Genomic DNA, 16013 nt, shown 5'->3' with positions numbered 1-16013 from the left:
CTTTTCCAAAATTACATGAATAAATAAATAGGGAGAATAAAAGGGAAAATTTTTATATATATGTATATAGATTTTGTTATGTCTATATTTTAACATATGTGTTATAATTTTTATTTTTCTTCTTGATATTTTGTTTTTTACTTTTCTTCTTATATTGCCGAAATCAGTTTGGCTCAGTGGATAGAGCATTGGCCTGCAGACTGAAAGGTCCCAGGTTCGATTCCGGTCAAGGGCATGTACTTTGGTTGCAAGCATATCTCCAGTAGAGGGTGTGCAATAGGCAGCTGATCAATGACTCTCTCTCATTGATGTTTCTAACTCTCTATCCCTCTCTCTTCCTCTCTGTAAAAAATCAATAATATATATTGTGCATGTGCAAGTCAACATTTATTTTTAAACTGACAGTGTGCATCATATGTACCAACTGGTTGGTCAGTTGGTCGTCACACAGCCTTTTATACTAGAGGTTCGGTGCATGAAATCATGCATGGGGAGAAGTTCTTTCAGCCCAGCCTGAACCTTCTCTAATCCTAGGAATCAGGCCTAAACTGGCAGTCAGACATCCCTCTCACAATCCAGGACCACTGGTCCCTAACTACTCACATGTCTGCCTGCCTAATCACCCCTAACTGCCCACCCCACACTGGTCTGGTCACTCCCAACTGTCCTCCCTGCCAGGCTAGTCACCCCAACTGTTCTCCCAACTGATCCTCTGACTGCCTGGTTGGCCCTCACTGGCCCCCTGTCAGCTTGGTCACTCCTTACTGCTTCCCCTGCTGGCTTGGTTGCCCCTCTCTGTCCTTTCCTCCCCACTGGCTTGGTCACCCCATGCAGCCTGCTACTCAATCATTTGGTCACCCTTCACTTGGTCATTCTGTCAGCCTAGTCACCCCAGACAGCCTGGCCGGTAATCCAAAAAACCTGTTTGGTTGCAATGGTAGCTTAGGCTTTTATATATATAGACTAGTGGCCCAGTACATGAAATTTGTTCATGGGGCAGGGAGTGGGGGGCTGGAGAGGGCGGTGTCCAGCAGCCCAGCCTGCACCCTTTCCAATCCAGAATCGCTTGGGGAATGTCTGCCTGCTGGCTCATAAGCACTCACCTGCCTGCCTGATCGACCCTAACCATTCTGCCTGCTTCCCTTCTCACCCCCAACTGCCCACCTCGCCAGCCTTCTCACCCCCAACTGCCTCCCTTTTCAGCCTGATCACCAACTTATCCCCCTACAGACCTGCTTGTTCCCCAACTGTCCCCCTGATTGTCCGTAATAGCCTGTGCCTCAGCCCTACTACTATGGCTTTGTCCGGAAGGATGTCTGGAAAGTCTCCCAGTCTAATTAGCATGTAACCTTTTATCTATTAGTATAGATTAGAGAGCTGGTACACAAAATTTGTGCAGGGGAGTGGGAAGCCCTCAGTCCACCCTGCATCCTCTCTAATCTGGGACTCCTCAGGGTTCCCTGTGGGATTGGGCCTACACCAGCAGTCAAACATCCCTCTCACAATCCAGGACCACCGGCTCCTAACTGCTCAGCTGCCTGCTTGATCACCCCTAACATCCTCAGCCTGCTGGCCTAATTGCCCCTAACTATCCCCCCTCCCTGCAGGCCTGGTTGCCTCGTATAGCCCCCCCCCCCCCCTCCCCAATCCCCACCCAGGGTCTGGTCACCCCTAACTGCCTCTCTTGCAAGTCTAGCTGCCCCTAACTGTGCCCCCCCATGTGAACCTGCTATGGGGATCAGACCTGAACCAGCAGTCAGACATACCCCAAGGGGTCTTAGTTTAGAGAGGATGCAGGCTGGGCTAAGGGAACACTCACCCAACCTGCACAAAATTTGTGTACTTGGGTATAGGGTTCCCTCAGCCCATCCTGCACCCTCTCCAATCCAGGATCCCTCTCACAATTTGGAATCACTGGCTTCTAACTACTCACTTGATTGCCTGGCTGAAAATTCCTAACTGCTCTGTTGCTGTCTTGATGGCTCTAAGTACTTTTCCTTTCTGACATGATCCCCCTAACTGCTCTCCCCTCTTGGCCTGATTCCCACCTGCTGATCTGATCCCTCTAACTTACTGTGCCCTTCTACAGGCCTGATCCCCCTAACTGTTCCCTCCTGGCCTGATCCATCTAACTGCTCCTCCCTGCCAGCCTGATCCTCCTAATTACCCTCCCCTGCTGGTCTGATCCCCCTCAATGCCTATCTGCTCTCTCCGTGGCATGATCACCCTAACTATCGATAGCTAACTGTTCTCCCCTCCTTTTAAGAGCTGTTCCTCATTTACTACAGTCTTTTGGATGTCCTGGATCAGAACCTCCACTGCTTTTCAAAGCCAGATATTTTGGATATATAAGACAGCTTCACTGAAATAGTCACATGATAAAAGTCAAATGGGCAGTGATTAAAAAAAAAAAAGAAGATAAATGGACAAAGAGGTTTAATTTAGGTAGAAAAGTAGCAAAATACTCCACTAGTGGACTAGTAATATGGCAGATCCAGCAAGCCATGAAAGGTGCATCCTTTAAAACTGGTGTGCTTGATGTGAGATATAAACCCTTTTCTCTTCAAGGAGAAGCTCCAAGTTTGTGAATTCCCTCTCAAAGTGGTCACTATATGGGGTGGGGTCTATCTGTCTTTCTGATATCCATGTGTTGACAAGGATATACTCCCAAAGTAGTATACTCAGTTACATATCCTAACTATTGTTTTATGAAAAGTGTTTTAAAACATTTTTAAACCAAAGTATATATACCTCTTATTATTCCCAAGAATTACTGCTCTGAATAGAAATAAAACTAAACCAAAAATAAGCTATCATGTATCACTTTCTAAACAAATTCAGCAATTCTTACCATATGCTCTCCCTCATGCACCACAAAATTATAAATAAATAAATAAAATACCACTTGATTGCTGAACCTGCTGATCTAAGCCCTTGACCAGCAGATTAGGTCATCACCGGGGAACTTCTTAGAATGCAGTATCTTAAATACTACAACCCACTTCATATCACTTTAATCTTTTTACACATATTGAATCAGAATATGCAATTTGGTAAAATACCAAAGTGACCTGCACAAGTTTGAAAAGCACTCCCTGGACCACTGTGCTAACTCTGTTCTTTCTCCCCTAATCCTTTTATGGCTGGCTGCATCTGTCACAGCACCAAGTCCATTACTTAACCTATTCTGCTACTCTTTTCTAACTAATTTTCAATCCTTTATTCATTTTTTTTCTTACTGTTTTTTTAATTTATTTCTATCTTTTTTTAAAAATTGCTCTTTTGATTTTCATCATCTGGCTATTCCAATATAGCAGAAATTTTCAATCTTTTTCATCTAATGACACATAAAAACTAGTTACATTCTGCAGCACACCAAATAACCTGACCAAAAAAAATAGGTATAAGTCTCATTCATACTTTTTATGAGCAAAAAGTTTGCAAGAGGCTTTTATGTTGGTTGTCATTTTTTCCCAATCTAGGGAGAAAAAGGTCAGTGTGCTGACTAAATTAGTCAGGTATTGCATGTCTTAAAAATTCTTAAGGCACACTAATGTGCCTACAGTTGCACACTCATTGAAAACTGGCATGCTAGACTATTTCATAAAACTCACCATCAATCAAAATGGCTTAAAACTTTAACCTCTATTATGCAGTTATGTACTGAATTTCTGAATTTAAATACAAAACATATTCATTCCCAAGAGAGGCATGTAAACAAACAAATGAAAATGCTGACCTAGAAATGTTTGAGGCTGATTGAATTTTAGGAAATCTATTTTACATCTCAAAAGCATTACAATGTTTCAACATATCCTATCATAAATCAAGGCCATATAACCAACTCAAGTTCTAAAAAATTAAGAGTCTTCCTTAACACTGTAATGGAATATAACTTACATTTAAAGCTATATGAAAATTATATATTAAAAGTTTATCAAGCAGATGTACATTTTGACATTTTACATGGGCCTTGTTCCCTTAATACTCACAAGATCAGCATATTTCTTACAGAGAGCTGCCAGCTTCTCCTCTGGAGTTGAAAGAGTATTTAAGGCTTGCATCAATAATAATACTTCTTTTCCTAATAATTTAACAAGATAAAAGAAAAGTACCGAAAGATAAAATTAATACAATCTGTAAATTCCAAATAAAATTAATGTTCAGACACTGAGACTATAATTTAAGGCAATATAATTAGGTATAGAGATTCACCTGCTAAATTACAGAAACTAGTTTCAAATTGTGACTGAGCACGCCACATCCAAATTTCTTCACTTATCCTCTATCGCTGGTATTGTAGATACTGGCTAATTGGCCCTTAAACAGAAGTAATACTTATTAAAAGTTTAAAAACACTAGCCAAATCACTGATTCCAAGTTAAGATATTTTCCTTAAAGATGAAATATATTTTTAAGAACTTCCTCCTATCAGGAACAAATATACAAGAAAAGTTCAAAAAGCAAGCACACTCTTCCTGTATATAAAATGCACATAATCCATTATTAACATTTTCCCAAGTTGTGTTTTCTGATGATTTACTAAGCATAATATTAATATTAGTCAAGAATAGGGCCAAAAAAAGAAAGACAAATTAGCTCATCCCTTGAGAAAAGTTTTAAATAGTACTTCAAAAACTTTGGTGGAGATAAAAATGGGGCTGAAATAAGTCTGAGAAACTAAATAATAAAAGTTTTATTTCTTGATCTGGGGATAGGAACTCTCTTTTTTGGTAAAGTGTTGACTCTTGTACATAAAATATTTTTCTTTTTAGTAATCTGAAGAGAACTCTGATATGTTGTATACCTTATAGACTTCTATGGATATGGAAAGGGAGAACAGAGTGACTTCAAAATGAGTAATTTTCTAGCACTGAATTTTAGCATTAAAACCTTTTCTTACTAAATTTAAATCCAAATAAAAACAGGAATGTAATTATTAAATGCAAATAGTAAGACTAAAAATTAATTTGAAATTTTCTGTAAATTTTATTCTCCATTTTAAACTAAAACAATTTAACGTGAAACTATTTTACAAACACTATTGGGTCTATTATTTTTGAAGATATCGGTCTTGTTGCAAGAGATTATAAATACTTTTTATTTTCTTAAGAATAAAGAAAGAAAATTCTGGTTATAATCATGTACAGAGAAGTCAGTCAAATCAGACAAGATAACTATTTTATATAAATGGGATACAATACTGAGGGGCAAATAGCATGGCAAAATAATTATTTTAGATTTTATTAATGACATTTAACATACCACATTCTAATTACTAATTGTCAAACTAATACTGCAGTAAGGAAGAAAACATTCCTTAAAATCCACTCTTATTAACCCAATTTCTAAACAAGTAATGTGTCATTTTTAAATTTTAGTGAATATCCTTTAAATAAATAAATGAAGCATATATAGTTATAACAGCAATTACTGATCAAATATAAGGCAAATCAAATAACATTTCTGCAAAACTGGCCACCAATATTTTCAGAAGAAATAATTTTTGATTATTCAGAGAAAAATAACCATGGTTCCTATACCTAAGCTTCCTACTCTGCTTTGTTCACCTCCTGCATGGAACTGTAGCAGACAGGAACAATGATCCAATCAAAGAAAATAGATGTAGTAGCTAAGTAACATCAATCTCAAACCTGGCAATATTCCGTAATCATATGTGCTGTAAAAAATGTAAGTAAATGAGCTGTGTATAAAAATGTTTAACCACTAAGCAGAGAGTATTACCTAAAGTTCTTTCTTTGTTCTTGTTGCACTCTGAACCTTGTTGACTTTCAGAAGACTCTATTCCAGCTTTAAGCCCAGGAGGTTTCTCTCTTGACTCTTGTATGCAGTATGCTTGGCTCACCAAATTCCTATTTTTTATTATAAAGTGACTGCCTTCATCCTCTTCCAGTGAATGTTTGTTACCTGTGTCATCACAACTTGAGTCATGATGTTGAAGAATATCATTTGACTGAGAGTTACACATGTCTGCTTTCATTCCTGGTCTGCAAATTCTAGATTCTTCCATTGTACCAATCACAAGCTAGGTAGAATAACAGGAAGGAAGGGAGAAGGAGGGAAAAGCGTTAAATATAATTAAGGGAAGAAACCTATGCCATACAGAAAAGTACAGTTTTTATTTTGCTTGTTCCTATTTACAATGTAGTTTATACTTTGTTCATGTTTAAATGCAGATGGTATGATCAATAGTGCAGGTTATCATTTGATAGGGTTTTTCCCCCTTTCATAGTTTTTTATAAAATAATAATGTTTCTCTGAATCAAAAAAGGGAAAGAAAGGGAAGGGACTACCAGAATATGGATTAGAAACCCCAAGGCTCTGTGCCTTCAACAATAAAGTCCTGGCAGGATCTATTAGAAATAACTTCTGAAGAACTTCAAAACCTTCTGAAAACTTACAGCACAAAATAAAAACTTATAGCTCAATAAAAAATAGCCCAATAGGAGACATAGTGAATAAAAACATATAGCCCAATAGAAGGCTTAGTGAATAAAAAAGCATCTGCTTTCAGTAGGAGAATCCTGTGCAATTTCAAACTTCCTGCCCACCATTCTTCACACCCCAAGGTCAACAACAGTCTAATGACAGCAGCCCACAGTTATTTAATAGTACCAGAGGAAACATTACTTTGAAAACTTTATAGTCCCATCCAACCTTTCTGACTACTCCCTAAGAAAACTGTCTATGAATTTGCCTTTATTTCACCCTTGCGAGAGCTGTCCTGGGAAGCTTTTAGATAAACATGTTCAAGTACTAACCTGTTTCCCCGAAAATAAGACAGTTATCTTGTATTAATTTTTGCTCCCAAAGATGCGTTAGATCTTATTTTCAGGGGATGTCTTATTTTTCCATGAAGAAGAATACGGTACACATTTATTGTTAAATGAAAATAAGGGAAATTTATTACCTGTATACGGTATGGTAGTACAGTAGTACGGTAGTTGTCAACACAAACCAGACAAACTGTGATTCCTACAGTATCAAGAATTTACTCATTTATTCAATGACAATCATGTCATCATCTTCTGGAACATCATCATAACAATCCAATTCCTGAATTTCCTGGTGAATTTCTTGTGACTCCATTTCTTTCAGAATCAGTGGACCAAATCTCTCATGTTTAGCCTTGGGGGGCCTTATTTTCAAGGGATGCCTTATATTTCACTCAGAAGGAAACCAAGAAATGTAAGTTGGTCTTATTTATGGAGGATGTCTTATTTTCGGGGAAACATGGTAACTTCAATAATAATCAAAAAGGCTAATAATCCACAAGACTAATCCATGATCTCAGTCTGAATTTCAGTCTTGCCTTCATGCTGTAAAGTGAAGGCTAAGGCATAGAAGTAAATAGCTGGCTAAGCATTCTAAACTACTAAAAAGAAAACATGTATTGCTTATACTTCTGGACCAATTCTCCCTCTCTTCATGTTCACCAGTTTCCCTATGTACCCTCTATATATTCTGATGTTAGTCCCCTCAAGTAGAAAAATGCTAGGGTTGAAGTCAAGGGTCTGCCCATGCCCAAGAATAGGCATGGCTGCTCTATTGCATAGATAAAACTCATTAATTCTCATTGCTCTGGTCTGTATTTTTTTCTGATAAACTTTTAACAGCGACTGGTAGATTAAAGACCTCTCTCTTTAGAACCACAACTGGCAGATTAAAGACCTCTCTCTTTAGAACCACAACTGGGGAAATAAATTACAGCTCCTAAATGAATTATCTGAGTTATTCACAAAGATACCCACACCAAGTGAAACCAAGTCACATGTCAAGTCAGTACTACCTAAATTGCTATAATTGCTTATTGGTTTCATCACTGTGTTGATCATAGCAAAACCTCTACCATGAGTCTGGGAACTGAGTAAGGAATTCTTCATTTTTGACACAGTTGTCTCCATATTGGGAAGGGAACACCACGAAGGGTACTGATCTCCTTATCTAGGTAGTTCGAGCACATAAGACCTTTGAAACCTTCTCTGGGCTATTAATCATGGATACCTAATGATGACCACCTCAGGTCATAGGGGTTGCTGTTCTAATCCTAGATAATCTATAGTCTAATAATGGTATACTCTGGCATTTTTATATCCCCGCCCCACCCACCCACCCAAAAAAAAATCCCATTTACCACTGAAACAAAACAATTAAGATACTTAGGAATAAAGTTAGCCAAGGAAGTAAAAGGTCTGTACTCTGAAAACCAAAGGAAATTTAAAAAAAGAGATAGAGGAAGACATAAACAAGTGGAAGAATACACTGTGTTCATTGAATGGAAGAGTCAACATCATTAAATTGGCCAAACTATCCAAAGCTGTCTATAGATTCAATGCAATCCGTATTAAAATACAAGCAGCATATTTCACATACCTAGAACAAGTCCTCCAAAAATTTATATGGAATAAAAAAATTTATGCGGAATAGCTACAATAATCTTGAGAAAGAAGGACAAAGTAGGAGGAATCACAATACCAGATATCAAGTTATACTACAGTGCCATTGGCACAAAAACTGGCACACCAATCAATGGAACAGAATAGAGAATTCAGAAATTGACCCAAGCCGTTATGCTCAACTAATATTTGATAAAGGAGGCAAGAACATACACTAGATTCAAGACAGTTTCTTCAATAAATGGTGCTGGGAATATTGGACAGATACATGAAAACGATGAAACTAGACTACTGACACAAAATGGGTAGAAGATCTAAATGTAAGTAATGAAACTATAAAAATTCTAGAAGAAACTATAGGCAGAAACATCTCAGACATCTTTCATAGCAATGTTTACAGATACATCTCCTAGGGCCAAAGAAACCAAGAAAAATATAAACAAATGGGACTACATCAAAATAAAAAGCTCTTGCACAGCAAAAGAAACAAACCATCAATAAAAAAGGGAACTACTGAATGGAAGAACATAGTTATCAATGATATATCTGACAAGTGGTTAAAATACAAACTATATAAAGAATGCATAAAACTTAACAACAGGAAGACAATCCAATTTAAAAATGGACAAAAGACTTAAATACTTCTCCAATGTGGACATACAGATGGCCAAGAGAATGAAAAAATGCTCAAGGTCACTAATCATCAGAGAGATGCAAATTAAACAACAATGAAGTACCATCTCACACATGTCAGAATGGCTATCATCAACAAATCGACAAAGGACAAGTGCTGTTGAGGATATGAAAAAAAGGAAACTCTCATGCACTGTTGGTGGAAATGCACTGGTATAGCCACTGTGCAAAACAGGATGGAGTTTCTTCAAAAAATTAAAAATGTAACTCCCATTTAACCCACTTCAGTGATTTCACTTCTAGGAATATTTCCTAAGAAATCAAAAACACTCATCAGAAATAATACATGCATCCATATGTTCATAGAAGCACAATTTGAAATAGCTAAGATTTGGGAATAGTCTAAGTGCCCATCAGCAGATGAGTGGATTAAAAAAACTGTAGGCTAACACTGGTTTGGCTCAGTGGATAGAGTGTATGAGTCTGCCTGTGGACTGAAAGGTTCCAGGTTTGATTCTGTCAAGGGCATGTACCTTGGTTGCTGGCACATCCCAAGTAGAAGATGTGCAGAAGGCAGCTGATTGATGTCTTTCTTTCATGGATGCTTCTAACCCTGTATCCCTCTCCCTTCCTCTCTGTAAAAAGATCAATAAAATATATTTAAAAACAAAAACAAAAACCGGTGGTACCCAAGCACACTCTTAAAGTATAAAATGGGGCCTAAAAGATTCAAACCTGGTTGTGTCTTATGACAGTGACATAGTCCTTGATCAGAATAATAATAAGCAGTTGTTAAAATTCCACCAGAATCTTAATGGGATGGACCACACAGATTAAAAGGAAGACATATGGATCTCTGTAAGGGCAATATAACCTTTCTACACAAAAGGACTGCTGTGATAGGGAATGACTGAACAAAAGGTGAAGTTATAGTTACTGAAAATAGACACTCGTGGGAGGTAAAAAAAAAAAAAAAAAAAATTTAAGCACTGGAGAAGTAATATGTTAAACTCAAAGAGTGCAAAGGGAGAATAAACATTAATCATCCTGTGTCTTTCAAAACTTCCCCTGAAGTATTCCTTATAAAAATATACCACTTAATATGGCTTTCCAAAACTGTTGCTAGGACCCTTGGGTTTAACAAATTGATGACTCTTTCAGTCAGATTGCCCCTCAACTGGAAAAAGCCCTAGATGCCCCAGCTTCTACACCTTCCAAATAAAATGCTTATCAACATCACTGAATGGCTGTCCCACCTTCATTACTCTATTTATTGCCAAGCCATTCCAAAAATAGATAAATGTCATTTAACTTGTGTCTGAGCAGACAGGACATACTGGATTGAGTGGCCCAAAATAGAGAAGGATGGGATTCAATTACTCAACTAGAAATCCTCATTCTTACAAGTTGGCCAGGGAGCCATGTCATAAGGTATTTTAGACATGCACATAATGAGAACATGGACATAACTTCAGTTGAGAAACTCCAACAATTATAAACAATACTTTCTTTCCAAATGTAGCAGATGTGGCCCTTCTTACATGAAAGTCAAGCATTAACTTGCACGCCTCCAGAAAACACTGTCTTCTACCCTAAAAGATGATCAAAAAGGATTATCAAGTGTTTAGCACACACATGTCAAACACAAGGCCCGCGGGCCAAATCCGGCCCGCCAAGTCTTGCAATGTGGCCCGCACCGCACTGTCATCACTGCACTCCGCTGTGTTCCATCAAAATGACACGCGGTGACATAGGAGGCTTGTGATCTCGCCGGCCGCCATACTTGCTATCTATTACGCATGCACATAGATAACAAGTCACGCGAGATTCAGGAGGCATGACCTATAGTCTGGCATCCGATGTGGTTGTGCGGGTGGCAGAGCAGAGGAGAGAGTGAGTGTGCGGGCATAAAATATACACAGCAGAAGCTGCCAGTTCCTGGCATAAAGTGCAGGCATAAAAATCGCAACAGAATCTGCTATCCGTACCCAGCCAGGCATTTATTGACTGACTTTTTTTTTCTCCACTCCATCTGCCAAATCAAGCTATCCCTGTGCAGTTTTCAACTTTTTCCTTCTAATGCAGATTTCCAATAAACTACATCTTTTACTGCCAATATTGATCCCAAAATGTCCAGGAAAAGAAAAGTTGACGGTGAAGGCAGACAATTTAATGACAAATGGGAAAATGAATACATGTTTGTGCTTAGAGAGGGCAAACCAGTGTGTATAATGTGTTATGAGACAGTGTCGGTGATGAAAGAGTACAATATACGTCGTCATTTTGACACCAAACATAATGTTAAGTATGGCAAATAGACTTTGGAAGAAAAGCATAAAATTGTTAAAGAACTAAAAGGCAAACTACAATCACAGCAGCAAATGTTTACAAAGGCTACAGCGAAAAATGATGCTGCAGTGAAAGCAAGCTTTATAGTGGCTGAAGAAATTGCCCGTACTTCAAGGTGTTTTTCAGAGGGTGCCTTTTTGAAGCAATGCATGCTAAAAGTGTGTGAGCAAGTATGCCCAGACCAGATACAGAGTTTTCAAAATGTCAGTTTGTCAAGAAACACCATTGCAGATAGAGTTCAAGAATTCTCAGGAAATCTATCATCACAGCTGGCTGAACAGGCATGCAGTTATCTCGCTTTTTCACTTGCTATCGATGAAAGCACAGACAACACTGATACAGCGCAGCTGTCCATCTTTATATGTGCTACGAAGACCGACCTCTCTGTCACTGAGGAACTTTTGGATATAGCTGCCATGCATGGGACAACGACTGGTAGAGATATATTTGAGGCTGTGGAGAAATCTATAAATAATTTTAAATTACCCTGGGAAAAGTTGGTGGGGCTAACTACCGATGGCGCACCTTCAATGTGTGGAGAAAAGAAAGTCTTGGTTGGACTAATGAAGGAAAGAATGCAAAAAAGTCACTGCCACACACCCTTGATTACTTATCATTGCATTATCCACCAAGAGGCTATGTGTGGAAAAATTCTGGACATGAATGACATAATGACCACAGTCATTAAAACTATTAACTTTATATGGGCACATGGCCTGAATCATCGCCAGTTCCAGCAGTTTTTACAGGAGGTGGGTGCAGAGCATGGAGACATGCCATACCACACAGAAGTAAGATGGCTGAGCAAGAGCGCAGTCCTCAAAAGATTTTTTGAGCTCAGAGAACAAATTGCTCTTTTCATGGAAAGTAAAGGAAAGCCCTTGCCTGAACTGTCGGATCCCGCCTGGCTATGTGATTTTGCTATGATGTGTGACATACGCGAGCATCTCGTCCAACTGAATCTGAAGCTGCAGGGACGCAAACAAGTCATCACGAAGATGTCTGACATGATCACAGCATTCCAGCGTAAACTTCAACTATGGAAGTCCCAACTGGAACAGGACAATCTTGTCCACTTTCCCGTTTGTTTGAGTATCTCAACCACTATTTCTGATACCTTTCCTTGCAGTCGGCTGGCTACCAAAGTTAGCCGTTTACTAAGTGAATTTGAGCGGTGCTTCTCTGACTTTAGAACATAGCACTCAGGCTTTGACATCTTTGCCAATCCTTTTACAGTTGATGTCAACAATGTGTCCCATCACCTTCAGATGGAGATAATCGAGCTTCAGTCGGACAGTGGCCTGAAATCAAGGTTTCAGGATGTTGAAATTGAGGACTTCTACCCTCTACTGCCCCCTGACTCAATGCCAGAGCTCCGACTTCATGCTGGCCGTATTCTATCCATGTTCAGGAGCACCTATCTTTGTGAACAGATGTTTTCAATAATGAATCTGAACAAAAACAAGCACAGATCACGCATTACCGATGACAACCTCCATGCTGTTTTGCGGGTTGCTACAGCCCAAGAAATAAAACCGATCATTGACTCATTGATCCGGGGAAAACGGTGTCAGACATCTAGCCAGAAAACAAAACAATGAGCATTTTAGGTACATTCCAATATTACTGTTTTGCTTGATACCAATATTACTGTTTTGCTTGATAGCATGTGAATTGGTTAACAGCACTGTTAAGGAAAAGATTGTTCCACTCATTTTAAATTCACATTTCTGGTTAACATTGTCAGTTTATGACTGTTCAGTAAACCATTCGGCCCGCGATTTAGGCTAAATTTTAGATTTTGGCCCCTTCTCTGATTGAGTTCGACACCCCTGGTTTAGCATATAACACCAGTATTCCTGCAGCCCTCAATTAATGTGAATTGCTCTACAAAATAAGAATACCATGGATTCTGAAAAAAATGGCTAGAGAGACAAATGATTCCCTCAAAATGGCAGGCATTCACCAACAAAAAGTAGAATAGGATCTATCTGTAACTTTAGCTAAAATGGATAGCATTTGGGTCAGTCTCAACTCTATGGCTATTGTTCCTAGTAATGATAAAATTGCCACTTTCTTCTTGAAAACATCTTGTTGTACTTGGATCAACTGAAAACATCAATATGGAGTCTTAAGAGAAAGACATCTTGCTTTCTAAGGTAGACTCTGTTTATGATATTTGTTAGGCTAGTTTGGTTTACAACTACGAAGATAAAGCTGGAAGCTTGTTGATGGGTATTCTATGAACAAATCTGGTTCCAACTTATGTTGGTCAGATTAAACACTCTGGCCTTAAATTGTATACTCTAGGGAAAATTCACCAAGACTCATACAGTGTTTCTGCTTCCCCTTTAAATACATTCACAGATTGTCTTTGTTTCTGAATATCTTTTCAAAGATGCCCACAGAGTAACAGTTTTGGAAGAAAACAGATTATGTTTTCTATTATATTTTTAAAGCAATGGGCAGTTTTACTTATTGTCAATATGTTTCTGATTGCCTCTAATTAATTACCACAAGCTTAATGGCTTGTCTTATTTAACTTACATTCCTTTTGGAAGCTCTAGAAGAGAATCTGTTCCCTTACATTTTCCAGCTTCTAGAGGTTACCTGCACTCCTTGACCCCTTTCTTCATCTTCATATCCAGAAATGGTGAATCAAGTTTTATGCCTAATTGCCATCTTTTTTTGGATCTCACACTTTTCTTCCTCCTTCATTTTTATGACTCATTGTGATTTCCTTGGTCCACTCAAATAATTTACGGTTACATATCAAAATCCTAGTCTATGCAATCACATCTTTGCAAGTCCCTTTGTCCAATTTGATCATTCACATTTCCCTGCTTAAGACATGAATATATTTGAGCAATCACTATCCAGCCTATCACACCACACATTATAAAAATTCTCTAAGCTAAGGATTATTCTTCAGTAATGCAAATACTATCTGGTTCTCTTTACATGACACTTTAGACACAGAGGTTCAGAAAACAAGTATAAATGAAGACACTTATACAAAACAAAACATACTACAATTTTATCTCTGAACTTTTCTCAGCATCCAAAAACTATTAAAAAATAGTTGTCTATAAGTAAATTAAACTCTCTAAAACCTTCCTAGTTTCTTGTTTCAATAATTATTGATATTTGGATATTTCCCAGACCTATTTCTAGAAAATGAGTAAGTCCATCAATATAAATAACTTAATAATGTGTTATAATAACATTCCAACTTTCAAATGAAAACTATAATTCTAGGACATTTCAGTCAGCCACAATGATTTTGGCAGCTTCTCAGTATTTAAAACTTTTCTGATGTGATTGGTATTGATATTAAGAAATGTAATTTTTAATATTTTATAACAGTATCTGGAAGATCTATACAAATCACCAAATCATTCTTTTCCATATGACAATGCATTACAAAATGATTGAAACATATAAGATCTGCTTACAGCAAAAACCCCAGACCACTGGATTTTAACATAACATATTAAAACAAGTTCACTAACAGGGCTTAATTTTAAATAGCATCTATAATAATAAAAGTGTAATATGTTAATTAGACCAGACATCCTTCTGGAGATCCTTCTGGATGACCTTCCAAATGAAGCTGGGGCTGCAAGGGAAGCCTGGGTCTTAGGTGCCAGAGGGAAGCTAATGCTGGTAGCCAGGGGGAATGTCTATTCTTGCACAATTTTGTGCATTGGACCTCTAGTTAAGTAATACTCCTATATAATAAAGAGGTAATATGCAAATTAACCCTTTCACCCTCTCAAGATGGCTGTCTACAACCAAGCCAGTGAGGTTGTTATAGTGAGGAATGATAAACAACTGAACAAGCAGGCTGTGTGGGGTTACCAAACAACTGAAGGCCAGTTGGGGGGCTGTTAGGGGCAACTAGGCTGGCTGGGGAGAGGGACAGTTGGAGGAGATCAGGCCAATAGGGGTAGTTGGGGGTGACCAGGCCGATGGTGGGGAGGGGCAATTAGGGGCGACCAGACCAACAGAGGGGGCAGTTTGGGGTGACTAGGCTGGCAAGGGGGGGAGGGCAGTAAGTGGCAACCAGGCTAGCAGGGATGGGAGCAGTTAGGGACTACCAGGCAGATAGGGGAGGATGCAGTTGGGGGAAGAGGTACCAGGTCGGCGGGAGGGGTAAGTTGGGGCGATTAGGCTGGCAGGTGGGGCAATGAGGGGCAATTAGGCTGGCAAAGGGGGTAGTTGGGGGTGACCAGATCAGCAGAGGGAGCAGGTGGGGGCAACTAAGCTTGGGGGGAAGAGAGTAAGATGACCAACCTGACAAGCGGGGCAGTTAGGAGTGACCAGGCCAGCAGGGATGGGACAGTTGGGGGCGACCCAGGCTGGCAGGAGAGACACTTAGGGGTGATCAAACCAGCACCACAAGGGCAGTGAGAGGTGATCAGGCTGGCATGGGGGACAATTAAAAGGGTTCAGGAAGGCAGGCAGGTGAGCAATTAGGAGCCAGCAAACACAAGTTCCTTGCCCAGGCCACACCTTGCCCAAGGGAACTCCCACCCTGATCCAAGACACCCTTCAAGGCAAACCAACTGGCCCCACCCATGCACCAGGCCTCTAACCTATCTAATACTATCT

At 39.0% G+C, this 16013-nt stretch overlaps 1 protein-coding gene across 11 annotated transcripts in view; it reads right to left on the bottom strand.

Annotated features, from left to right (window-relative positions):
- Positions 1-16013, bottom strand: part of LOC118714116 (gamma-taxilin) — an 84323-nt gene that overhangs the window by 55075 nt on the left and 13235 nt on the right. For 10 of the 11 annotated variants that reach the window (XM_036429039.2, XM_036429044.2, XM_036429041.2 and 7 more), the window contains 2 exons: positions 5746-6046; positions 3993-4084 (listed from right to left, as the gene is read on the bottom strand). In XM_036429039.2, the coding sequence (XP_036284932.1) occupies positions 3993-4084; positions 5746-6031 (378 nt within the window). In that variant the 5' untranslated portion in view covers positions 6032-6046. The remainder of the gene's footprint in view (positions 1-3992; positions 4085-5745; positions 6047-16013) is intronic. The other variant, XM_045578367.1, reaches the window with a different exon arrangement.

The sequence above is a fragment of the Pipistrellus kuhlii genome, unplaced genomic scaffold (assembly GCF_014108245.1).
Source record: "Pipistrellus kuhlii isolate mPipKuh1 unplaced genomic scaffold, mPipKuh1.p scaffold_m20_p_98, whole genome shotgun sequence".
Lineage (NCBI taxonomy): Eukaryota > Metazoa > Chordata > Mammalia > Chiroptera > Vespertilionidae > Pipistrellus > Pipistrellus kuhlii.
Note: the sequence above shows the minus strand (reverse complement) of the source record. Positions and strands in the feature narration are given on the sequence as shown.